The sequence below is a fragment of the Homalodisca vitripennis genome, chromosome 4 (genome assembly GCF_021130785.1).
Source record: "Homalodisca vitripennis isolate AUS2020 chromosome 4, UT_GWSS_2.1, whole genome shotgun sequence".
Classification (NCBI taxonomy): Eukaryota; Metazoa; Arthropoda; class Insecta; order Hemiptera; family Cicadellidae; genus Homalodisca; species Homalodisca vitripennis.
This window is the reverse complement of record NC_060210.1, coordinates 42347774-42373564: the sequence shown is the minus strand read 5'-3', so window position 1 is coordinate 42373564 and position 25791 is coordinate 42347774. Positions and strand designations below refer to the sequence as shown.

The 25791-nt window shown below is 32.9% G+C and overlaps 1 protein-coding gene across 1 annotated transcript in view; it reads left to right on the top strand.

Annotated features, from left to right (window-relative positions):
* LOC124359206 (nucleolar complex protein 2 homolog) overlaps window positions 1–24134 on the top strand; it is a 33292-nt gene extending 9158 nt beyond the window's left edge. The window contains exons 4-13 of the mRNA XM_046811765.1: window positions 1002–1114; window positions 2232–2341; window positions 3026–3189; window positions 8293–8520; window positions 12157–12345; window positions 15056–15307; window positions 15593–15808; window positions 21093–21350; window positions 23677–23798; window positions 23944–24134. Of these exons, the coding sequence (XP_046667721.1) occupies window positions 1002–1114; window positions 2232–2341; window positions 3026–3189; window positions 8293–8520; window positions 12157–12345; window positions 15056–15307; window positions 15593–15808; window positions 21093–21350; window positions 23677–23798; window positions 23944–24097 (1806 nt within the window). The 3' untranslated portion in view covers window positions 24098–24134. The remainder of the gene's footprint in view (window positions 1–1001; window positions 1115–2231; window positions 2342–3025; window positions 3190–8292; window positions 8521–12156; window positions 12346–15055; window positions 15308–15592; window positions 15809–21092; window positions 21351–23676; window positions 23799–23943) is intronic.
* The last annotated feature ends 1657 nt before the right edge of the window (window positions 24135–25791 follow it).

Sequence of the window (25791 nt, the reverse complement as noted above, 5' to 3'; positions counted from 1 at the left end):
CTAAACTACTCCAGTCCAAGAAACACCCTTTAGTGTGCGTGTGTATGTTATGTATTGATTTGACATGCTGTAGAATTGAGTAAGACTAACTTTAACTAGTAGGGTTTCTTCATCTGCGATATAGGAGTAAGACGATCAATATTTTCACGGATAGTCAGGCACGGATAGATGGCGCTGGAGTGTGTTCAAATCCAAACTTTTCTGGGATTGCTATCAAGTCGTTTCTTCCCTTGCCAGAATCAACAATGTGAATGTTTGTTGGGTTCCTGGTCATAAGGGGATCCCTGGGAATGAAAGAGTTGATGACCTGGCCAACCGGGGCTCAGCGTCAATTATGACAGACCCTCAACCGTTCTGCGGTATTCCAAGGTGTGAATCCTTTGGGGCTGTCTCGAAATGGGTTTGTGCTGAACACGAGAGAAGGTGGAGGTTGCATCCGGGCATGAGAATGAGCAGAATGGTATTTCAGTCGCCTTCCTTCAGAGTGGCGTCTGACCTTCTCTCACGAAATAGATCAATGTCTTCTCGGGTTATAGGTCTGATCACAGGATATGGTCACCTGAGGAAGCATCGTCACTGCTGAAATCATAGACTGGTAGGCCTCATGGTGTGCTTCCGGGGTGCGCAAAAGGCCCTTGAGGCTTAAGTGCATGGCAAGGCCGCCCCATAGAAGAAGAAGAAGACTCTTTCTTGAGTCAAGTTGAGCCAATTCACCTTGCTATAGTTGACCAATAGATTTTGCTGGAAATATCAGTTTATTAGTAGGTTTATTTTGATGCTACTAGAGTTATATTATATCTTAAATATTTGTGTCACAAAAGATAGCATTGCGTGTCAACTCTATACAATTTATTTATTTTATTAAGTTATTATCAGTTATTTTTAAAATTGTTTCTATGTTAATTAATTTTAAGTTCAACATTAATATTTTGGTTGGCTTTATGATTTAATTGTTTAACAAATTTTTAATTTTGTATAATATCCTTTAACACGTTGTATAGGTGGATAGTGATGAAGAAGACTTCACAGAAGGGGATGCTTGGACAGGAGCCCCGGGTGTGCTAGTGACTCTTAGCAGTGTATCTGAATGGCAAGAAGAGCTGCGATCTAATCCGTAAGCATAATTTTGTTCAGAATGGTTATGTCTTATACTTTTAGCCTTGGCAGTCCACTAAGTGTAAGCCTTACCTGATGTCTCGCAGAGCTCAGGTGAAATTATAGCTGGTTGTCTTCTCAGCTTGGCGGACAATGCGACATGGCTGGCTGTGTTCGTAGTCTCCTCTTGGTGATTGTGCCACTGTTTACAACACTCTGACTCGGTTTTAAGTGGCAGTAACTTTCAGCTTAGACCCTTTGAATGAATGTGGTTTAAATGCAATTTTTAAATACTTACAGTACAATGTTTTAATTGATTTAAGTTTACAATTGTTTTTTGATTGGTCTGTATTCTTTTTTTTAAGTATGAATTATATGCAATTTAAGGTATGGTTTTACCTAATTTAAAAAGATATTATTTTGTAAAATCAAAATCAAATTATTAGTCTCAATTAGGTCTCTAATACCAACAGAATGTAAATTAATTTCCTATATCGATGTTTTGCTCCACCAAATTCACAGCATTTTTTTATTTTAATTCTGGATCAACTACTTTCATCAAGAAAACTTGTTAGAAAAAGGTGTTAATCAGATACTTTGTTCCTTCCACATAGCTTTCAATTCTTTTATTCATTCTTTTCCATAAGGTTATGTCAGAAAATGAATTTTATTTATTGTATACCCAACACAAAATCAAGTAGATCAATGAAACATTATTCTGTAAAAAAGTATACCTTACAATTATACAAAATTCATACTTCTCCACTAATTTTCAAGCATTATGTTGAAGTCAGACAATTTAGAAGATTAATCCTTTCAGCCGGGAAAAATTAACTAAATTAGATTGAGTTATATTTAGTTATATTAATTAATTCATATTAAATTAATAAACCAATTAAAATGATTTTCTGTTTTGATTTATTCAGTTTTAAATCATTGGGTTTTAATTTTAAAATATATGTTTATTTTACAACTGTAAGGTAAATGTTTTTGAGTCTGTTAAATCTGTTTTGTGGTTTTCAATGATGGTTTGTTTCTATATTAGTATGTTTTATACTAAAAGTGTATTGAAAATGCCTATTTCATTGTATATATGATCACCGGCTATAAATTATCTTATGTCTTATGTCTTACAGATCAGTTTCTCTTGTAACACAAGTAGTACAGGTGTTCCAAGCAGCATTGCAGACAGTTTCAGGAGATGAGGCTGGTGAACAAAGGGAATTCAGAGTTGAAGGAAGTTCAGGTATATATAATTTGAGAATTGTTAAAAATATCTGATATTGAATGATACCAGGATGGTGAGTCACTCTTTGTCAAAGAGGCCTAATCTCCAAAATCCCTCTTTCACAAGTAGTGTCTTTCAACTCACCCTCCATTTCAAAATACATCATCTTCCAGTGGTTTGGAATAGCTTTTGTTAGTCGTAGGATGTAACATTTAATTTCAAAGTTTCTTGAACTACAGTTTTTCTATATAAAATTTAAACTTTGGAAAGTATAGTCAGGACATTAAGGAATCCACTAAAGTAGTTATAATCTGTACTGTATTACAAATGTGGGACAAGATCTGATTACTGGATTATTGCATAGTGAGAGATTCTACATATGATCCAACTGAATGTTATTTTTATACAATGATCAGAGGCAGATTAAGATTTTGAGATGGAGTAGATCAGTAATGTATCTTTTTGCTTCAAATAGGCTACTTATTTAAATTATTATTTATTACAAATAGTGAGATTTCTGATATATTTCGATCAACACTAAATACTGATTGAAGTGTACCAAATAACTGTCATTTATCTATTTATTATTTTTTGTTAGATATTTAAAAAATAAATAGAAATTTAAACAGGATTAATTATAAGTGTATAGCAGTTGAATTATTCTATATTTTAAATGTTAATGTTGTTATAATTGGTTGGCAGTGTTTAATGCTGTGGTACAATTGTGTGTGGTGGAACTGCAGCCAGCTCTGCTCAAGCTGCTCAACTTGCGAGCCCATAACCTTGCTAATGCCCAACCTGCCAAGAGTAAGAGATGGAACAAGATCAAACATATCATGAAGAACTATCTCACTGATCTCCTAAAGGTATTGTGATATAATGGAAAATATTTGATTTAACACATTCACTGCTGCCCGAATATGTGCAGTCTTTCCCCATGAGCTGCACTCTTGATTAGTATTTATACATGATATATTTATATAATATCATGTATATATATTAGCTATGTCATTCTCACAATATATATACATTGATATATGATGGACGCACATGTGCGTCCATAGCACATGACCTAGAATTGTCATTGTCATATGCTGAAAGCGCACTTGTGCGTCCATGTTTATTTCACCATGACTACCAAAATTTTGTCTTTGGATATTCTATTATTAGCCAGTTTATGTAACAACTAATTACGATTGATAAAATTTTTGGTCAATAATGTAATTTTGTTCTCTTATGAACAAAATCGTGGTATAGATTTTGTAAAATACGCGTAGTTTGACAAATGGAAAATCATTCTATAATTTACAAAAATGTATTTTATATATTTACAGTAAAATATATGTACAACAAATCCTTGAATTTGACATCTGAATTTAGGAACTGGCGCTTCATTTGTGATATTCCGTAAAACATGCCAAACATAGTCCGGGATAGCCGGGACAAGCTAGGCAGTGATAAATTGTATCCATCCTTTTGCCCTTGGATTTGCAGTTCCTACACTTCTTCCTCATCGTTTTACCATTATTTCCTGAAATTAAAGAGTTTATGCAACATGCTATAAAAATGCTATCAAAGTTATGAACAAAATGGGTTTATTTTCAGTAATATGGTACATGGTAATATGGTACTAATTTGCTTATTGCTAATTGTAAATTATATAAATGTATCTTACCTGTTTGGCATTTAGATGGGAAATGATCCTTTTCCTTGGGGCTTAGAGCTAAAGCTAAGCGGGGTTTATTGGCCAATAGAGCTTTGATAACAACGAGTCTGTAATCATACATAGTCATTTTTGTTCCAATAGCATATTTATTGCAAAGCAAATATCCATTTATTATAATCATCTGCAGGTAGTGTACAAAATGCTTTTTGTACCAACGTAATGTTTTATGCTGACAGGGATAGTAGGCCATCAATTGATCCTTTCTATCTACCCCTGACATGTATGTATTGTATTTAATTATGGGCAAAGGGTTTTGCACTCTAGCTCCACGTTTGTTTGTTGTATCAGTAAGTTCATTGCTGTGTTCAGTAGAAATATACATCACTGTCCTCTTGTCTTGCCATTTTCCTACCATAACATGGTCCTCGGAGTACTGAGCAATGGTTTCTCCTTTCCGCAACTTCTTCTTTATAACATCCAGAGGGTTCTGTTGCCGGTTTGCTTGCAAGGTTCCTGTGCAGTATATGCCCTTTTCTAGAAGAGATTTTGACAGGTCATGGGAATTGTAGAAATTGTCCATGTAAATTGCATGGCCATTGTTTTCTTTCCCCTCTACCAAGTGCTTCACCACTTTACTAGTATGACCTTAACCACCCAATTCGTCTTGTTGACCAGTATAAATCAGAGTGTTGAGGACGAGTCCATTTCGTTCAGTGAGGGTATAAATTTTTATACCATACTTGTGGTGTTTATTTTTTATGTACTGTCTAAAAAACAAACGTCCTCGCCACAGTACCATAGCCTCGTCTAGGCTAAGTCCTTTCCTGGATAGTACACATTTTTCATTTTGTCATTAAAATGATCAACAATCATTCGAATCTTGAAAAGCCGGTCATCATTTTCTTCATTGTTGTTGCAGAAATGTAAGCAACGCAAAATTATCAAGAAACGATCACGACTCATGTAGTCAGGAATGATATTTTTGAACAATTGATCTGTTTTCCAATAATCATTTATACGTGGAATGATGATATTTCCCATGTGAAGGCGTAATCCTAGGAAAACCTTGAATTCATTGATTGTCAAGTCCTTCCATTTATTTATACGGGAATGTACTGCCTAGTCTGCATTAGTGAAAAAAACTTCAGAGGCATAATTGTTTGTCATGTCAATAATCTTTTGCATGAAATCCTCATCTGTTATCAAATTAAAATAATCAATAGGTGTGCCATCCCCTGGCAAAGATACAAGTAGTTCATTTGGTCTGGTATGGTGTAAATTAACAAGATTGATTTGCTCATTCCATTTTACCTGAGATAGCCTATCCGCACGTCTAGACCTAGGCCTAGGCCTTACAGGTTGATTTTCATTTTGGTTCTCATCACAAGCCTCATCTTGTATGTCATCATTAGTGTTAACATTACCAATATCAGGCTCTAAAATCTCTGATTCAATTTGTGGATCTTCAAAAACCAAATGTTCAAAGTTTGTTTGCTCAAAATCATCTTCAGATTCACTGTTTGAGTCTTGTTCTGGCACATATTCATCTTCATTCTCTGAGTAAAAATCTTCATCGGAATCCACATACAACTCGTCCAATTCACTCACTGTAAGATTGTTTACATCAATGTACTTATTCACTGTACGAGATCGTTTGGGCCCGGTAGACGGACCCGCTTCTTCATCACTCATTTTCAATATTTGTACTGACACTGAATTATAAGCAAACTGCAAACGAATCACACAGTAGCACAGCCAACAACCTAACCAACAAGTTTGCATTACCCATAATCCCACGAAACTGTCAGCTGGATATGAAAATGGTGGACAACCACGATACTGCATGAAGCGCGCAAGTGCGCCTGCAGCACATCGGGCGAGCATACGCCAAGCGCGCATGTGCGTCCGCAGCAGTGAACGTGTTAAAGAATGTCTCTAGTAATTACAGTTACTTTTGATTAGAAATAACTGATACAAATTTTAATTAAAATCTGCTGCAAGCATAAGGAATAACGATACAATAAATTATCTCAGTAAGGACCACTTTTACCGCATTTAAAACTAGAAAAAGTAAAAAGTGTTTTGTAATGCATCCTAAAAACACTTCTCAAACTTTTTCCTGTAAACATTGTTTTGGATTTTAGTTTTCAAGATATTAATTACGCGTAAGTCTTAGAAAATTATTTCAATCACCTAGTGAAAGAAATGCTGAAACAAGTTCAAACTTAGTACAAAAATTGATCTTATAAATATCTAGCTAAATTTTTTGACCAGTTAGGTTTGCATTTTCGTTACAATATGGCGGTCAATCAAACTTAAAAATTAAAAATTAATATTTATGAGCATGGGGAAAAATTGTTCCCGTACAATTTTAGTTGGTATCTTGTATTTCTAAAACAAATTATGTCAAAAAATCTACTTGCTTCTTTCAAGTGAGCTGCAACTTATTTTGTAAGACAAATAGTCTCCATAATTCATTTATTTTACAACAACCCCATAAGGCAATACGTTATGGCAATTGAGGACTTCTATGACAGTTGAAGACATATAGGCCATTTTTAATTCAGTTGTGCCATATTTAATACTAATAATCGTAACAAAAGCCATTTTATTGATTGATACAACAACATTAAGTTGTGTCACCAATGTCAATAAAGTTTTAATACAACAATCTTTAGGTTTATAGATATTTTCCTACTAATAAGCTATTATTAAAAACTAAATAACATTATGAATAACCTTGGAGATATCCAAATAATTTTAGATAAAGAATATTTAAAATTTATAAAATGTTAATCTTAAATATAGAATTCAATTATATATTCAAATGGAGCGGTTCGCATGAGCGAAAGCGAGCTGGCCATTCGCAGCTGACAGCGGTGTGTCACAGCCCCGGTAACATGGTAGTGTGTAGGGGAGCATTAGATGGTTCACACGAGTTACCAGTCATCGCAGTTGATCACCGAAACTTGTGGGCACACTAATCTTTCTTGAAATATGTATGTTGGTGAATTCAACTGGAGAAGGTGTCCATGGATGGACAACTGCCCGCCAGTTGGTCTTGTGGAGTTGCAAACAATGGGTGAGCATTGGTACTTTCACACAGTGGTGCCAATGTCAGTATCTAGTGCTAAAACATGCTATGAGCATGTGTAGTGACCCAAAAATCTGAACTTTTGGCGTCTGTCACCAGTTTTTGCTACTTAACTCAGCTTTAATATAGGTGTTTGAGTGTAGGTCTGTTGTAGAATCAAGAAACAAGTTAATATTGCACAGTTGTTTGTTTGGGACATATTATGATAATATTTTTAATGTGGCATCTTCCCTAAGCCTGAGTGCAGTAGCAATAAGTAAAACTGACTTGATAGAATATAGAACTCAAGATGGGATGAACTCAAAACTCTTTTGCCATTCTTCAATCTCTTCTGCGTTACCTTATAGCACTGAACAGTGAAACATTGTAAAAAATCAAAATTGTTCTTCATTCATGTTTTTCATCAAGATTCAACTTCACAACAATGAGGTGTAGAAGGAGAACTTGAATCACAGTAGAACGCTGAAATTTGAGTTAGCCACCTGAAAGGAACCTGCGATTAGGTTTACATCACAAACTGTTGGTGTTTTCCAGTGTTTCATCAGCGTTTTGTGGTCTGTGTGAGTGGAGCGTTTTGCTCTAAATTGAGTGGAGTTGGAGTCTAAAGCCGCCGTGATCAGGCTTGCGCAGTTCTCGCTTGTGTAAACAGCTCCTTCGGGCCGATGGATAGTAAGAGTTGTGGTATGATACAAGCAGAAAATATTGTGTCCTTTTATGCTCATTATTAAGCAATGGTAAATGTTCAAAGCAAACTGCCCTCTGCTTTGTCATAGCTGAGGCCTAAAATGAATTATTTTTTAGACAAACATTTCTATTCTTCCATGAACTATCAACATCATTAGTGTAATAAAGAAAAGTTTTTAATAATTTCACCATTCTCCCAGGTTAGAGTCGTGTCAACACCTCAGATTTGTCACTCCAACACCATAATTATTGTTTTTTTATCGTTAACGTTGTTTATAAAACAATTTAAGTATGAAATTACAATTTTTTACAGTGAAAGAGCCACAAATTTGATAATTGAGATTGAGTGGAAATCCCGCATGAGAAACATTGTGCACGACTTTGAGTCCATAAATGTTTTAGTTCTAAATAATTTAATGATTTTTCTCTAAATGTACATAAGTAGTATCATTTAGTTAATTTGTAACTAAGAGTATTAAAATTTGTATAAGGTATTAAATTTATTGTGTTCTCTGTCATTTACAGTTGCTTGGAGCTGTGAGCTCAGCAAACATATTGACAGTGCTGTTAAAACATTTGCACCAAATGATAGTTTTCCTTGGTTTCTACCACTCGCTAGTGAAGACTGCTCTCAAACAGCTGGTGGCACTGTGGTCATCATCTGCTGAAGAGACTGTTCGTGTGGTGGCTTTTCTGTGCATCCTGCGGATCACCACTAACCAGCAGAAGTCACTGCTGGATTCAGTACTGAAGGTTGGCTTTAATACAGAACTAATATGAATACAGTAGTATAGGATGTTTCTGTTCAAAATAATTAACTGTTATACAGCTTTGGTAAGGTAGCAATTATTAGAATTCATTTTTTGGCCCTGGACTGTGATATTTATTACTATTATGGATTACTTAGTTAATCCAAATTTCTTAAACCAGTGGCCAGTTTAGCCCCTAGGGAATCTGCAAGCTGCAATTGCTGTTAAAAGTTTTGGATACATTTTCAAGATGTGGTTAATACGTTGTCTGTGGCAGACGCTTTAGTACACCTGGTTTGGTGTTAGATTACTTACGACCACTCAGTATAGAGCCATAGTGAAGGTGTTAACCACATGTATTTTAGCTAGACAATTATTGTGAAGTAATATGTTGACTGCAGCAGATGCCATATTGTGCATGCTGTGATGTTAGACTACCTAAGATCTTAAGCATAGAGTCACAAAGAAGGTGCGACAAACATTTCTCATACTTGTGCTAGGATTTCAATGAATAGTCGAATTGATCCCGTAAAATTTATTTTATAATAGTTTCATATATTTTTGCATAGTAATCTAAATTCAGTATAACAATTTAGAGTGAATTGTAGGTAACTCTTTATTTTGTTAATATGACAAATTATAAAACAGTTTTGATGTTTAATATGTTTAATACTGTTAAGTAAAGCTTGCATTGTTAACAAAATAAAAATCAGTATTCCTGAATGTCAGGTAGAAGAGAAAAAAAACTTACCTTCTTACTCTACATACTTTTCTGAAACACAATATCAAATTCAACTTTAACAATGTGTATATGAGCAGTTGCAAATTGATGAGGCCTGCTGGAGTTGGGTGGATTATGCAAGGCATTTATTTGGTGAATATTCCTGTATTCGTCTGCTTGGGCAGAATAAAACTTGCTATGAGGAGGCACCTCAGCAAATATACAAAGTTGTCAGTGAAAAAGTGATGACAGGGAGCTTGGAACAAATTATAGATGATAATACACCAAATACAATGAATCCCCATAGAAAATACCTTAATTTGATATTAAATGGAAAAATGATTTGTTTTTGCAACACAGAGCTGATAATTACGTATGTGTAATGCTTCCAGGAAAAGATTGAATAATTAATTAAGAACGATTCTAATAAGTTCAAGATTGGTTATATTTATGAGTTTTAGTCCTAAACACTGGTGATACCAACCAATCTTGATTGTTCTGGATGGTAAAAATGTCACTGGACTTCCATGGTTTTCTCAAAAGTGAATACTCCAATTTGGTTTGGGTCTACACTGGACAAGAACTGGAAGACACTGAATAGTACTCAGAAAGATGTCTTGGACTTCAGTAGCGGCCAAGTATTTCTAGAAGCATTCATAGAGTTTATGAGAGGCTGCATTTACCACAATCCTCTCCCATTAGCAATCAATACATATAGTGTTCCTCAGATATAGAAAGAGGAGAATCTAATGTTTGGGAGTTGTGTAGTGTGAGTTAGCTGGTGGAGAGATAGGAGATCTTAATTTTTACTACATTAATGCTCAGTGCATTAGTTTTAGCAATGTAAATTAAACTTTGACTTGGGTGAACCTAAAAGAGTCTGCTTATCCTTCCAGAAGGCTAAAATTTTTTATGTTAATGATCAGTACCGTAACCTTTGGTACATGAAGCACGGTTTGATATTTGCCATAGGTTGTTGATATCTAGTCTAGATAAGAACATTTTGCAGGTCGTACTGCTACCAAAGTTTCTCAGGTTGGATGTGAACAGATTCATCCAAGTGCGTATAGTGTGGATAAATTGGTTTGGTGTAAGTATATGTTTTATGATTGCCCAGCAACATGCACCAGTTATGATTTCCATTGTTACTAATTGTGGTGAGGTTGTAAACGTTGCCAAAACCACTAAATAAGAATACTGGATATATTATTAACAAAGATAAATGTCTCGTGTGATTATGAAGAATGATAAACAGAATCTTTAGTGTTTAGTGTTTGGACTTTAGTGTAATGACTAAAATTCTGATTTAACAAAAGTAAATATTATTGGATATAACATTTTGTAAAACAAACCAATTAACCCTTTGCACTCCGACGTCCGAAATATCGGACAACGTTGTTTAGGCCAAAACCTCGGACGTCCGACATTTCGGACGTTTGCTGTTTAGGCCAAAACCTCGGACGTCCGAAATGTCGGACGTTTGGTAAATCCTTTACACTGGCTTTATAAATTATCCAAATGCGGTAAATTTGCGATATACGCAATCTGGATAGTTGTTGGATGTAAAAAACGTAGTAAATTTGTATACTCTATAGCGGTGATTTTGCAGTTTTACATTGAGTTGTAGAGGTTTGTCAACCATTTTAGTCAGCTGATTTGATCCCAACTTCAACAGCTGATCTCTTCATTGTTTTGTTTAGTCTGATAAGTTATTTCAGTCAATAAGGTTATGTTGACGATCTGAGTGATATTTTTGTCAGTAACATATCAGATTCGGAATCATCTGACAATGCCAAAAGTGAAAGTGAGGGAGGTATTACAGTACTTTGGGATTATACCGACCACACCCAGACATGAATCGTTATTTGCCATTTTGCTTCTACTGATTACTAGATTAGCATAGAACAATATTTCTTCAATATAAAACAGGAATTGTCTTATCGCAAACCCCTCCCCAACCTCAGACATAGGTCAAAGTCGAGCAGTCTAGTAGATAACGTGATTGCAGAGTCCCGCCGCGAGGCCTGCCGTAATCAGGATTCTGGAGAAAGATAAGATAACAGCGACAAAAATACCGATCACAATACCTGGAAATGCTTGTTGATTGATGGAATGTTAGTTCTATTACTCAACTACATCGTTTTATAACGTTCTAAGTTCATTGAAAAAGGTTTAAGCGTTGGGGGCATATAATGGAATCTGACCCCATTGATAATCGTTGTAAGTTTGTAATTTTGTAATTAAAAGTGTTGTTTTTTCGTTCTATCAGGTTTTGTTTCTATAAATTTATATTTTTGTGTTCTTCATATTGATGCGGGTCGGTATAATCCCAAAGTACCGGTATTACGGGCATAAAAAGGTATAAAAAAGTAAATATTCAATCATTTGACAAAAAACTCACTATTTGGGGAAATTGTCGGAAATTACAAAACTGCCTACAACATTTTTGTCTATAGAGGTAAGTTTATGAAATTTTATGTGAATGTTTACAATTATGTAAAGAACCTAGAAATAATAGTAGTTTATATAATGTCAATGCATTTTTTTCAGTTATAACAGCCAAAAGTTAACTGTTGTAAAAAATTTTGCAAAAGAATTTTTTTTTATAAGTGAAAAAAGGTATTAAAAATAATGTAATTACAAATATATATTTTTTACAATATAGAATTTTATGACAAATAAAACAAAACCAAAATTATAACTCTAACTGCTAAAATAAAAAAAGTTACAACTTTTTAACAAAACCTTTACAAAATTGATAAAAAGGGCTCCGAGGTTTTCGCCAGTACTTTTTCAATAGAGGCCCGAGTTTTTGGTAGTGACCAAAAATTTTACTCTCGAGTGCAAAAGGTTAACATCTGATTTAGTATGTGTTCACTATTTGATTACTATCTAAAGTAGTATAATTTTTTGCACCAGATGATGTATGTGGCTTACATCAGCAACAGCAAGTTTATGTCTGTCGCTACACTGCCCAACATTTCATTCATGAGACGGTCTCTGGCAGAGATGTTTTGTCTGGACATGAGTGTGTCGTATCAGCACACTTTCCTTTACATCAGACAACTAGCAATTCATCTACGCAATGCAATCACTGTGCACAAAAAGGTATTGTATTTTTACCAGCATTATATTTTAGGTTAATAGTTTATTGTTCTAAAGTGACTTGTGGCAGACTTGTCAAAAACAGGTGTTGGAAGAAATTATTTTCTCTTTATCTATATTAATTTTTTATCGGCATTACAATAAATAGCATTTTAAGTAAATAGAAAATTACTTTTATTACAAGTGGTTTTCATTATAACTAGTTTATAAAACAACACAATATCAATAACTAATCTAAAATTACCTTAAAACCAAATTGTGCAAACACATATGTTCATTTAAATGAAATTATTTGTCATAAAAGATTTTTTTTATGATATTTAAAACTGTAACTAGATAAACTGGTGATGTTCTCGGAGAGGTCATTAACCATTTTAATCCAAAGTAAGAGAAGCTTCTCCTCCCCTCAAAAGCCTCATTCTGCAAAAGTGAAGCTGATGGTCATGGTGGGTGCTGCGCTGGGGGACCTGGTCTCTATTTAACAATATATCACTCAGGTATTGCAGCTCTCTTAGAGCCAAGACCTTATGAGTCATTTAGTTAGTTAACACCCTGCAAACTGTCTCTATGGATAGTCATATTTTCTTTATTTTTACATGAGTACAGAGGTGAAATTAGGGCCACATTCAGCCCTTTCTTACATTTAATCTCAACAAAATCAAACTACGAAACAAATAGATGAATACGGTAAAAAAATGTATCAGCTTAAATCTATTTATATTTTTAAATTATTTTAAATACAAAATAATTGAATCGGAAAATGTGAGCGCTGTGTGGTGTAATGGTAGCACATTCACCCGGCAAGTGAGAGATCCGGGTTCGACTCCCGGCGGAGCGAGTACTTTTTGCGATTCAATGTTTATTGAAATTAAATAAGGCAATTGCCATTTATACAATTTAATGTATATATTAATTTGTATAAGCTGAACTTAAAATGATCCCTTTTAATCATAATGTTTTCTTTACTGTAGTGAGTAAGTAATTTTATGATACACCAACAGTGAACCCAGTCTTCAAACAGCATTCTCCTATAATAAGATAGTATTTAATTTTTAATTAAAAACCAGTTTGGTTTTTTTTTTAAATTATTGTGTGGTCAAACAGAGAATTCTTGTAACTGTATTGTGTGGCAAACTTTCGCCCAGAGCGATCTGAAGTCTTGAGTAATTTACAGTACTTATGTACTTCCTTGCCATCTCTGATCATTAAACTTTTTTTGTGCATGATTATTTTAAAAGTATAAAAGTAAGGCAGAGTGAGCAAACAAAGGCTTGCATGATTGTACTTTGACAAATAAAGCATGTAAATAATTTGTAGTTTTTAAATCTGAATAGATTATTCAAAAATATTGAGAGACTATAATGTTTCCTCTTGGAAACATTCTATTTATGTCTAATATGTTTTATTAACTCTTCGTACGCCACTAATAAATCCATTAACTTTCCTATAACGGTAATGCAAGTAAGAAAATTTTGTTTCTAAAAATTCAAAGCTAATTTTATTATAAAAGGTAAAAGCCTAAAAGTACAAAACAGGGCATTTTACTTAAAATTAGGTATTTATTGATAAAAATAAAAAAAACTATTTACAAAACTGTTGTTTAAAATAAATTTTTAATTTCATTGTAATATATAATGAAACTGAAAAGTTAAATTACATTTTACTATGAAACAAGATAAATATTTCAAACTAATCACAACACTACCTCATAATCAAGAATAATAACGAGATACGTTGTACACGCGCACTTGTAAAAATAAAAAGTAAAGAATGTCTTATTTTACCAGGCGAAGTTAGGGCTAAGAAGCCCTCTCTAACACTTAACCTGGGGACCAACGGCTTAAAGGTGACTTCCGAACCACCACCAATGGCCGGGCAGGCGGGCCGCTTGCAAGGACAGGATCGCTCATCGGTCACCTATCCAAGCAGCGGCCACGCTCGACGTTGCTTGATCTGATTATCTTGCGATAACAGCCGTATCCGCTACACTGCGCCATTGGCAACCAACTCGTGACAACCCAGAAAGTAGTAATACTCGTCACAGATATGTTTGGTTATGGCTCTGTAGGAGACGCAGAATTGATGAGCAGGCAGTCGGAGTTAGACAAAGGGCGCTCCTGTTCCCTTGCTGCTGAGTGAAGGTCGTTTATAAATACTTCCTTGGCAACCGCGATAAGCACAAAACATGCACTGGGCATTTGGAAGGCCTTTTGTGAACTAACAAAACTCTCCTCTCTCTCTCTCTCTCTCTCTCTCTCTCTCTCTCTCTCTCTCTCTTCTGTTGTTTATCCCTCTGATAAACAAGGATTCATAAGAGTATGTGACATAATCTATAAATTGGATATAACTGTATTTGGAGTTTTGGTCAAAGTCGACCTTTCTAATATATCCATCTACGGCGTGGGAAGGGTTAAGGTATAAATGTACAAATTATTTTATTCCTGTAATTTAAAACTTTTTACTATTTCGTTCAATGATGTTAGTTTCGATGTTTACTCTTTGGTGCAGGCTTTTAAACTCTAATACATTTTAATATCTTGCGTATAATTTACTTACATAATGATAATAATCAATGATTAAAATTATAAACTTATGCTGAGTTATTAATTAAGCTAAATAATGAGTCTGTTCATCCAAACTTCATCATAATTATGAATTTGTCAGTTTTATGTTTTGTTCTGAACTTTTATTTACTAATAAAATATTTTAACAGGAGAGCATCCAAGCTGTGTGTAATTGGCAATACATGAACTCACTTAGGCTGTGGGTGGACCTGATCTGTACAGTCAGTGAGAATAGTCCACTGCGAGCCCTCCTGTACCCTCTTGTCCAGGTGATAGTGGGCTGTGTGAAGCTGGTGGCTACAGCTCAGTACATGCCGCTTCGTTTCCACTGCTGCCAACTGCTTACAAGGCTTTCAAAAGAAACAGGCACTTACATACCTGTCTTACCTTTTATTGTTGAGGTTAGTATTGTATTAAATAACTTGTCTTCCAATAACATGGTTTATGTTTAAAAAAATATTGTTTCGAAACCACAATGAATATTACAATGTAATAGATTAAACATTAAGTTAAATGAATAGTGTATCGTTTATGCAGATTATTTTGATGAAGCATTGTTATAAATATTCCTTCTCTCTTGACAAGAGGAAACCATGTTGACTTCCATTTAGCATATAATAATATATTTTAACAATAATATTAATTGTGTAGGAAACCCTAAAGATATACAAAATATTTTTTTTCAGTCATTAACACTCATAGACTTCAATAAGAAACATCAGAAAGTGTCAATGAAGCCAATGGATTTCACTTGCATCTTGCGGATGTCAAAGGCTGGACTGGGCGAGAATGGATTTAGAGATGCTATTGTGGAGCAGGTTTATCAACTGTTGATAGAGTATTGTGCTGCAGAGAGCCACCGCATCAGCTTTCCAGACATTATTGTGCCCAGTGTTGTACAAGTAAGAACAAGTTTTAAAATTTTTTAATTTCCATATTGTGCTTATTGAATGTATAGCCTTATTTGAAAACGTTCGTAATAAATATGAATAAAATCACTGAATTAAATTATGGGTTTTCACTTGTAAAGTCAACAATGTTACAACTTAATCAACTTTATTTATTTGAAGTAAATTACTATAAATCTTTGCTAGATAATCTAGAACAGTATTTGTTGAAAGATCTTATGCTATCTGTTATACTGTCTTTTGTTTGGTATTAGTTGCTAACCAGTGGGCAGAGAGACTTGACTTCTTGGTAATAAAAGTAAATTCTGTAAGTTTGTCAAAATGGCAATACGTGATTTTATTTAATTGACGTACCTTGACTGAGTTTAACTGTACAACTGGCAGTCACCTGATTATCAGTCGATATTAATGTTTCTGTAGTGGCAGTCGCCTGAAAATCAGTTGATTTGACATGTGCCCATTTGACATCTGTTATAATCAATACACGAACTAAACTGCAATGATTCATATACCACTGGAATCAGAAATAGTTGCTGATTTGATCGATGTATTTTGTTTTGTTTTGTATGCCATGATTTAAGTTTGACATATTGAAAACAAGAGTTGTTTGTGAACAGTCGGCCATTGTTGTTGTATTGTTACCCGGTCGCGTTATTCTTGTCCATCTAAAACGTAAGTTTATTACATGAAATAAGTGTTTTTATGTAATAAGTATGTTTATTTATGCGTATAAATTCTCGTAGATTGTGTTTTATCAGTTTATTTTGTGATGTTATGAAGAAATATATGTGAAAAAATATATTAGTGAGCTTTTGTATTCTAGGCTATGTGCAGTGTTGTGATAGTTTTAGTTAGCTTTAGGATCATTTTCATATGCGATGATCATGATATAAAGCTTCTTTATTTATTTTTATAGGCTTACTTTTAACGTATTTTATGAATTTTTCGAGTAATAATTAAGGTTATGATGAATTTTATAACACAGTCGTATCCATAGCAACGAATTTAGCCGTATTGTACTTTCTTCAGTTTAGAGTATTTCATAATTGTTTTAATAAAAAAATTGTAGTAAACTATACATTTTCTAAAACTATAAAAAATTTTCAACATTTTGGGTATTTTGGAAATATTTTTTTTCACACAATATGTCTTTTATAGGTGCACTCCCACCACTTTTACATACCTTTTTTTTATTTTTTGAAAACAAACTTAGTAAAAAAGTGATAAATTTCTTATATATTGGGATTTTTATTTTCATAAATAAAAAGTAAATTTTCTTGTGAAAACAATGATATATAATACATATAGGTTTATAATCAAATTATATTTTTAAAAAATTAAAAACCGATACTACTGCAAAACACCTCAAAATGGCCTGCCACTTGAGGACATTTCAACTGCCAGCTCGAGGGTTAATGATACATAAATATGTATATTTTTTGGATTCCTTGTCCATTACAATTGACAAGTTTAATATCAAAATCCCTCTGATAAACAAGGATTAGTATGTGAAGGTCTTCAACTGTTCTATTGTCTCTGGTCCCCTGCTTCTTAATGGATGGCTCTTTGTCCCTTTTTAAAGTGGGTACGTGGGAGCCCTACTTTAAATACACTTAACATTGTATGCTTATTAGTACTACAATCCCATTTTAATCATGTTTTACTGAACTACTCCAAACTACTCAGTATAATTTACAGTATGCCAAAGTATAAAAGTGTTACCAAATTTTTGTTAATGGTAAATAATTTAAGTAAACAACATGATTTCTCTTGTTGTAATGTGTCATAACATATTTTACCCTATCTCTCTTTATATAAAACCTGCTTGTTTTTGTTTTTAACTCTAAAAACGTCGACCAATCTATTTCGTGTTGTTCGTGTAACTTCCAAAGTTCAATCGGCACCGAAAGTGTTGATTCGTACTGTACTAGTAAAGCATACTTTCCGGTCAAAGATCTTTAAATTATACATAAATCAAAAGCCTGTGAGTTGTTTTAATATTTAGTGAGCTTTGATTTACTTTTATCCTGTTACTAGTTGCCAATTGTGTGGGTTTCCCAGATGTGATTTTATTGTCAAGCTCTGAACAGCAGGGACTGTTGTTTGTAAACAAATTATTTTGCTCTTTGTTCAAAAGTTTTTTTTATTTAAATTGAGCAAAGTTTTATCATACACAGTTGACTATAACAACCTCAGAATGGGTGATCCTTGTAGATCGTGCTATTGACATTTTATGGAATCTGACTGACTTTATTGGGTCTGTAGTAGAAGTGTTGTTTCTTGTTTCCTTTTTTGTTTTCTGTTAATTTTGAAGTAAAAAACTGACTTTTACATGCTGTTTTACATTAACTAACTTAATAAGAAAGGTAGGACAAGCACATTCATTTCTATAAGAGTCAATTGTATTATGCTTACTTCATTGCGTTGCTTAGTAACTGAAAATGGGTACATTTTTGGTACTTTGTGCTTTTCTCTGTAAACATAAAAATTATTATCATTTTTATTTCTGAATACCATAGCACTATATATTTATGTATTCACAACTAAACTTCCTATAATTTGGTTATATTAGACTTTTGAAACATCTTATATCTTATTATAATGTGAATAATTTTATGTAATATTTTTTTCAGATGTCAAATAATAAATATAATATATATTATAGAAAATATATAATTTTTATTTTTACTTTAAAATTGTTTAGTTTTATTCTCTGATTCATTTTTATTTAAAAGTTTTTCATTAAAAAAAAAACAAAAAATGAAATCAACTCAATATTTTATTACTTTTTTTGTTTATGCGTTTCATTAATTTTTCTATCCAAAACTGCACAAAGTTTTTTAAATGGAAAACCAGTTTTAATTGGAGTATGTAATTTTAGCACAATAACAAAACAATCAGAATTTAATTAGATTTTTACACTTTTGTATGATTGTATGAGCCTTGTTGTCTGGGAGATGAGATAAAACGGTTACATTCAATAGTAATTATTAAAATGATAATTAAAATAAACTATTTACATTACATTCATTTACTTTTTATAATTCACTTTTGTGTCAGTCTTTGATATCTCAATATCACTGACCAAGTATCTCTACTTCTGAAGTACACAAATTGTCTTATTCTATGAGGTAGCGGAAGAACTAAAAACTCATTCAACAACTAATTAACAGTTAAACATTAAACATTCAGAACATGATACATGTAATGTAAGCATAACATTTAAGTGACAAAAATTGAGTGTACAGCAAAATGTAAACAACAAAACAAGCCATTATAGATGAGCCGGTTTGAAAGCGACCTATTAAGTGAACAGTGCAGGGGGAGGGAGAGTGAGATAGAGAGATGTGGAGAGGGAGCGCAGACTCACTTCCCCCTCCACATTCCTTACCAACCACTCCTCAGTCGCCACTTTATTATGTATGTGTTACATAACAGCTGTTTTACAAACCTATTAATAATAAAAACAGCTGTTAACAATAAACATTTGTTTAAATACTTCTTAATTATACTAACATATTAAATAGATGCAAGGCACTATTCTTAACATAAATAATAATATTTGTTATTACGTAACAACGATAATAACAAAACATAGCGTGATGCTCCAAAACATCGTCACAGGGGAGCAGAGCACCAGCAAGAAATAGATCAAGCAGTGAAAGAGGGCGAGGTGGTATGCGTGGTCAAGCTCCTGCTTTCCCCCCCCCCACCCCTATGTGCAAGAAGTTTTCGCGCAGGTCGCTTTCAATGCAGCTCATCTATAGTTGTGGTTCCATTGTGCGAACTTAACGAATCGAAACGGAATAATTGCTTATAAGTACCCATGAGGGCACAATACTGCAATCCTGCGGCAAAACAAACGTATACTTCATATTTAGCGTCTAGAAAGAGCATAACGAGTGACGCTCAGGCAAGTAAAGTTAAAAATCTTTTTTTATTTCTGACTTTAAATTGGATAATGATGGTTTTAAATACATTAAGTAAAAATTGTTTCATACAAATTTGTCAACAATTTATTTGTCTCCTTTTGTAAAATCTCAAAATGTATCTTATTGAGAAGACAAGATGTATCATCTGTGTATGGAATAAAATTATATGGTAACTATGAGGGGAGATTGTTAATGTAAATTAAAAAAACAACAATGGCTGCAGAATGTATCTCTAAGGAACAACACTCTTTATTGGACCCCACCTAGAATTAAATGTATGTTAGGTTCTGTACATCACAGTTCTTTGCTTACAATCTGAAATGTATGAGGATATAATTTTAAAGCATGCCAGAAATACCAAATTGCTTAAGTTTATTATTAGTAATGTATGGTCCATACAGTCAAATGCCTTTGATAGGTCACATAAAATACCAACTGTTTACTGTGCTCCATCCAAGTACTCTGAAACTATTAATCAGACTTGTTAATAGAAGTTCAGAGTTAGAATGTTTCCTGAATCCAAATTGTTGTGGTGTCAATAAATTTGTTTGTCTCTAAAAAATGAACAAGTTTACTGTGAATAACATTCAAATATCTTTGAAATTTTGCTCAAAATAGATATTAGGTAGATATTTGCAGTGGCTTCCTAATCTCAAACTTGGGAATAGGACTTATTTAAGAAAATTATTAGCTTTTCAGGAAAAATTATTTTTTTATAAATATATTGATTTATTATTTTTAAAAGGATAGAATAAATTGTGTAATATTGTAAGAAGAATTTTTATAACTAATGGAGATTTCATCCTGACCATACAAGAAGGTAGTGTTTTTTAGAGTAGACCTATTTAAACAGTTTCGTTTTCTGTAACTACTGAATTCAAATGTATAACTACTCTTGAGAATGAAGAAGAGTGGATAATTTTGTTAGAGACTTTAGGTATATTTAAAATATTATGTATAGTACTTAAATAATAATTTAAAGTTTCAGAAATATTTGAAAAGACATATTTTATAATATTTGTGTTATATTTCTATATCTCAAAAGGAACTGGGTTAAGAATAGTCCAGGGAGAGACACCACATGTCTTTTATAGAGGGTTTAATTTGTATGTGGTGTGGCTATATATTGTTTTATTTAAAATTTGCCAAATGTTTAGATTATTGGAACAGATATTGCTTAACACAGAGAAACTATTTAAGCAAATAATTGCTATATATTTATTTTTTATTAATATGATCTTTTTTATTATTAATAGGTATAGCTGAATGTCGCATTACAGAACAACGTTGTCTTGAGTATATATCTGCATTACAGTTTAAAATGATTTGTAATTTTTCTTTGGTAGTTGAGAAGCTTTGTGAAGGATTGTCGTACTAGCAAGTATAGCCAGAAGATACGACAGGCACTGGCCAAGATTGAAGAAAGTGGGCGACATGTGGAGGCGGAGAGACGTAAGGTGGCCCTGCACCTCGGTGATGTGAAGGCAGTGGCAGCATGGGAGACTGGTCTGCGCACTCGAGGGACTCCACTTGCTAACTTCCACCAGAGCTGGCAGAAGGTGCACCAGCGACAGGTTGCCAAGAGAGTCACTGACAATGACAAGGTGTGCTTAATGTATTTCTGATATAAGGTACATTTGGTAGTTATTAGTTCATATTTAAAATAAGATTTAAAAATATAATGTTTAAGGCAGTCATCTAAACTGTTAAATAAACAAGTCGGCAGTTTAGTAGTTACAAAAATGTTAACTTCTTTACAATTTACCAAGATCAAAAAGATAAAAGAATTTTAGTGTATTTCTTACAGTAAACAAGAATAACTTTGATAATTGCACCCTCAATAACTTAAAATCTTATATGTAAAATATTTTCCAATCACACAGAATTTTTCGTAACAGTCCATGTTAATTTCATCGCTACAACTCAATTTTAGTTACAATTACCTTGATAAGTCAGAATTTGTTTTCTAAAAGGTTCATTCATCCTTTATAACTGAAAGATTAGCTATGTGTACCTCATTAACCCTTTGGCTGTTCACCAACTTCTAGAATCTTTTCCTACAGTGTTTTAGCTTGGGTTATAACCAAAACTGTTCAATTCAAAATGACCTTTTTGCAGGGTTTTGTTCATAAAAAAATAATGATATTTGCTTGAAATTAGTTTTGTATTTTAGCCTATAAACATGCATTTAAGAAAAAAGTACTTGTAAAAGTAATATACCTATATAATAAAAATGTTTAAAAATAAAAAATATGTTTATTAATTATACTTAATTTTAGAGATATAAAATATATTTTATTTTTCCTATTGATAATAAAATATCATAAAAGTACTTATAATTATGAACAGATCCTGAATATGTTTAATAATTTGGATAAGATATGCCCAAGTTATATAAAAAACAATAACGTACATGAATTTGAGTAAATTTTTCATTCATAACATATAAAGTCCTATACATGTAATCAAGTATAAAATTTAAAATAAAAAAGTGTTGTGTAGAGAATTCAATTCTCTATAATTGATATATAGATACACTAATTTAGTGAAAAAAAAAAAAAAATGTTACCAGTACTTTATTGTGCAACAACGATAAAACGATTCTTTGGAAAAACTTATTGCCAGTTCTGATAATAATCCGTAACTGGATAATATATTAAGTCAATACATTATTATTCATAAAATTAGTATTATAGCCAACTCTATTATCCCACATGTTAAATATTTTCATACTTTTATTGAGAAGTATCCACTCACCATTATTGTGACATCTAGCAAATATTTTAACCGTTTTAAGACTGACACATTTTTGTGATGTGTTAAAACAACCATCCACCTAAAGGGGTATATTGTTCTACTGAAAAAACGCCAAGGCATTTTCAGATTGGGAGTAGAGTTTTACAGAAAAGATCATATCATTGTCGTTTCTGGTTGAAAATTAACAATTCTTTTTTTATTCTGTTCACTACTAATTAATCTTTCACTACTGATCTTCCAAGGAAAAAATATGTATCTACTTAAAAAAAATAAATAAAAAAATTAAGCATATTTTTATGTTTGACACAACATAATAAATACTAAACTTAATATTACACTATATTCACATACAGTCATAAATACACAATACATAGTCTATGTACCAATTTTGAAGTGCCTACCTGTATTAGATGTGGCCGATCTCTTAAAAGTTAATAGTGTTCATGATTTACATCAAAGCCTTCTGAAATGTCCTCCTGTCTTTCTTATTGAGTCTCTCATCATCAAAATGAAAGTGAAAAGCAATAGAAATTTAAATTAACACATAAAAACTTAATAAAATAAGTTATTGAACAATATTTGCAATTACATAGTCTAAATTTAAAATAAACAATGGTGTTCACCAATCATAGAGGGTGTATACCTCTTTTGCACTTCTTAAAATTATATCTGCTCCTTTTTCTGGAGCCACCAGCAGCTGTGCTGGTATTATTAGCGTGTTTTCACTGGTTGGGGATCTTTCACGTTTTCTTATACTCATAGTGTACTTATTTGTAGACGAAGCAGTAAAAAAAAACTAACTTAAGAATACAAAATATATTAACTTCGTAGCAGCCAAAGCAGTACAAGTTAACCTCAACCTATGCAAAAAGTTGTTTACGTCAGAGTAGCAACTGCATAGAGGTTAAAAAAAATTAAATCAAACTGATTTATCACATGCAATTTGGTACAAGAATCTTGAGTTTCATGGCATTTTGAACTATAGCTAGCCAGTAATATATAGAACTTGTTGATGGATATTTATTAAGGCCATTGGCCGTGAATGTGGGTTTGGCAGTGGGGGTATATTGCGGCCATTGGCCTTAAAAGGGTCATGATTTTGCTAAATGATTCATTGAAGCAAAATTAAAAAAAAATTTAGTAGTACTTATTTTTTACCTGTTTTATGTTTAGCTTGGAGATTTCAAGCTCCCACAGATAAAGCGTCCTGCAGCCAAAAAAGAAGCAGCTCCCACTCCCTCTGGTCCTGTAGAGCTATTCCCTTCAGATTCAGACAGCGACAATCTGGGCTTTGGGTGAGTAGATCCTCTTTTGTTATTGAAGCATTAATTGTATGCTTGTGTTCAACTAATTATAGCAAAACTAAAAAAAACCACCTATATATTATTGGATTTAAAATAAAAAAATTTTCGTTTTGATTAACATTTTATGGACTTTTAGGGCTGAGGAAGAAAATACAAAGAAGAAAAGAGTAAAGAGGATTAAGAAGAATAAGTCTATGCCTAAGAAACAAGAGAAAATCAAAGAAGAAGATTCAGGTAGTGATCAAGTTGAGGATATTGTTGAAGAGTTGAGATTATCAGATTTAGAATAAGCTATTGTACTGAAAATAAATCTTTTATTTTGTTAAACTTGTTCTTTTCTTAATATAATACTGTACCTACTTTGCTGAATGTACAATTTTACAAATTCTACTACTACCAGTAGTAATATTAACCCTTTGTACTCTATATATTTGAATACCTGAAGCATGTCAATCCCCTCCAATAACAGTGTACAGTTGTTTAGCGCTCTAGTAAAGAATATAAATACTACATTTTGTTTATACATTATATTCACACAGAATTTATTCTCACTTTACCAAACACATCAGATTCATCCAACTTCTCATAGTCAATATTTTTGTTTTACATACTCATCTAGACAAATAGTTGTAAAAACGAGTCAAATATTAGATAAACCTACTTCATATATTTTGGTTTAAAAATTAAGTAAGAAAAGTCTTTCAGCATCTTTTTGAAGTTCCATTGGGTGCTAAGGTCTGCAGGTAAGACAAATGATTAAAACAAAATCCTGAAAATGAAAAATTCTATGTGGAATGCAAGGACTATACTATTGCTCTCTGCAAAGTTGCAAGCAATTCACATAAATTCCATGAGGCTCCATCATATGTTACAATAATATACTGCAATATTTGTTGCACATGTTACATCATGCATTTGTCCACTCTCAATGTCTGTCTAAGCTGGATAAATAAGTTTTGTGTGAAACTGATATAACGGACATAAGCAATTTAATTCATTAGTCGACCTGACACACGCGGGCCTGAGAATGTGGCTTTGTTGGTAATACTCAGAAGTATTAGATCTGAGGCTGGATTTTGTTGGTTTACCAGTCACTAACTGTCAGACTAAAAGAATGTATTCTGATCCTGAGTGATGTGTGTTTTAACTAGTATATAGTGTAATTACTTAGTTTACAAAATGCATTGTGGTTGGTGAGAAATTATTGTATTTGTGATCAAGAATAATTCCTAGGTACTGTAACACACGTTCAATTATATCACAGTTGAGTGGCTCAACTACTGTGAGATATAACTTTCCCCCAAGAGTTCTAAAAATAAATAAAATATTAATATTACATCAATCCAACTTGTGTTATATGCAGCAGTTGTTAAATGTTTTACCTTGAATTAGGCCTATCTAATTAATACAAATTCAGACATAGTGAGATTATTCTATAGTACCGGGTGTTCTGTGTTCTTCAAATTCACCCCCAAAATCAAGTTCTAGTTACGCCACTGTCACAGTTGAAGTTAACCCTTTCCGGGCCAGGCGGCAATATATTGCCGCCATAGATCGCGTTTGAAAAGTACCAGGCGGCAATATATTGCCGTCGGTGACATACGCGAAAAGCGCCAGGCGGCAATATATAATCGCCTTCATATTCGTCGTTTTCTTAAATAAATACAACGTCAAATGATTAAAGTTTTATGTTTTTTTTATTCCCTGGTATATTTGTAGATAATTAATATGAATATCATTTTATTTTGGAGGTCTATGCATTTTTATTTCGTAATAATTGTCACGTGACATTATCAGCTGACTCGATCTATTGTTGTTAATTCTTTATGCTTTAGTGTAATCGTACTATTGTATGCTGAATTCTTCTTCATTATTTTATTTTGTGGTTGTAAATATTAGTAGTGTTAGTAGTTACGTGCTTAGCTATTGTGTGAAGTAGTTACAATGACTGACAATTTGCGATCTCACGGGAGTGAAATTGTAA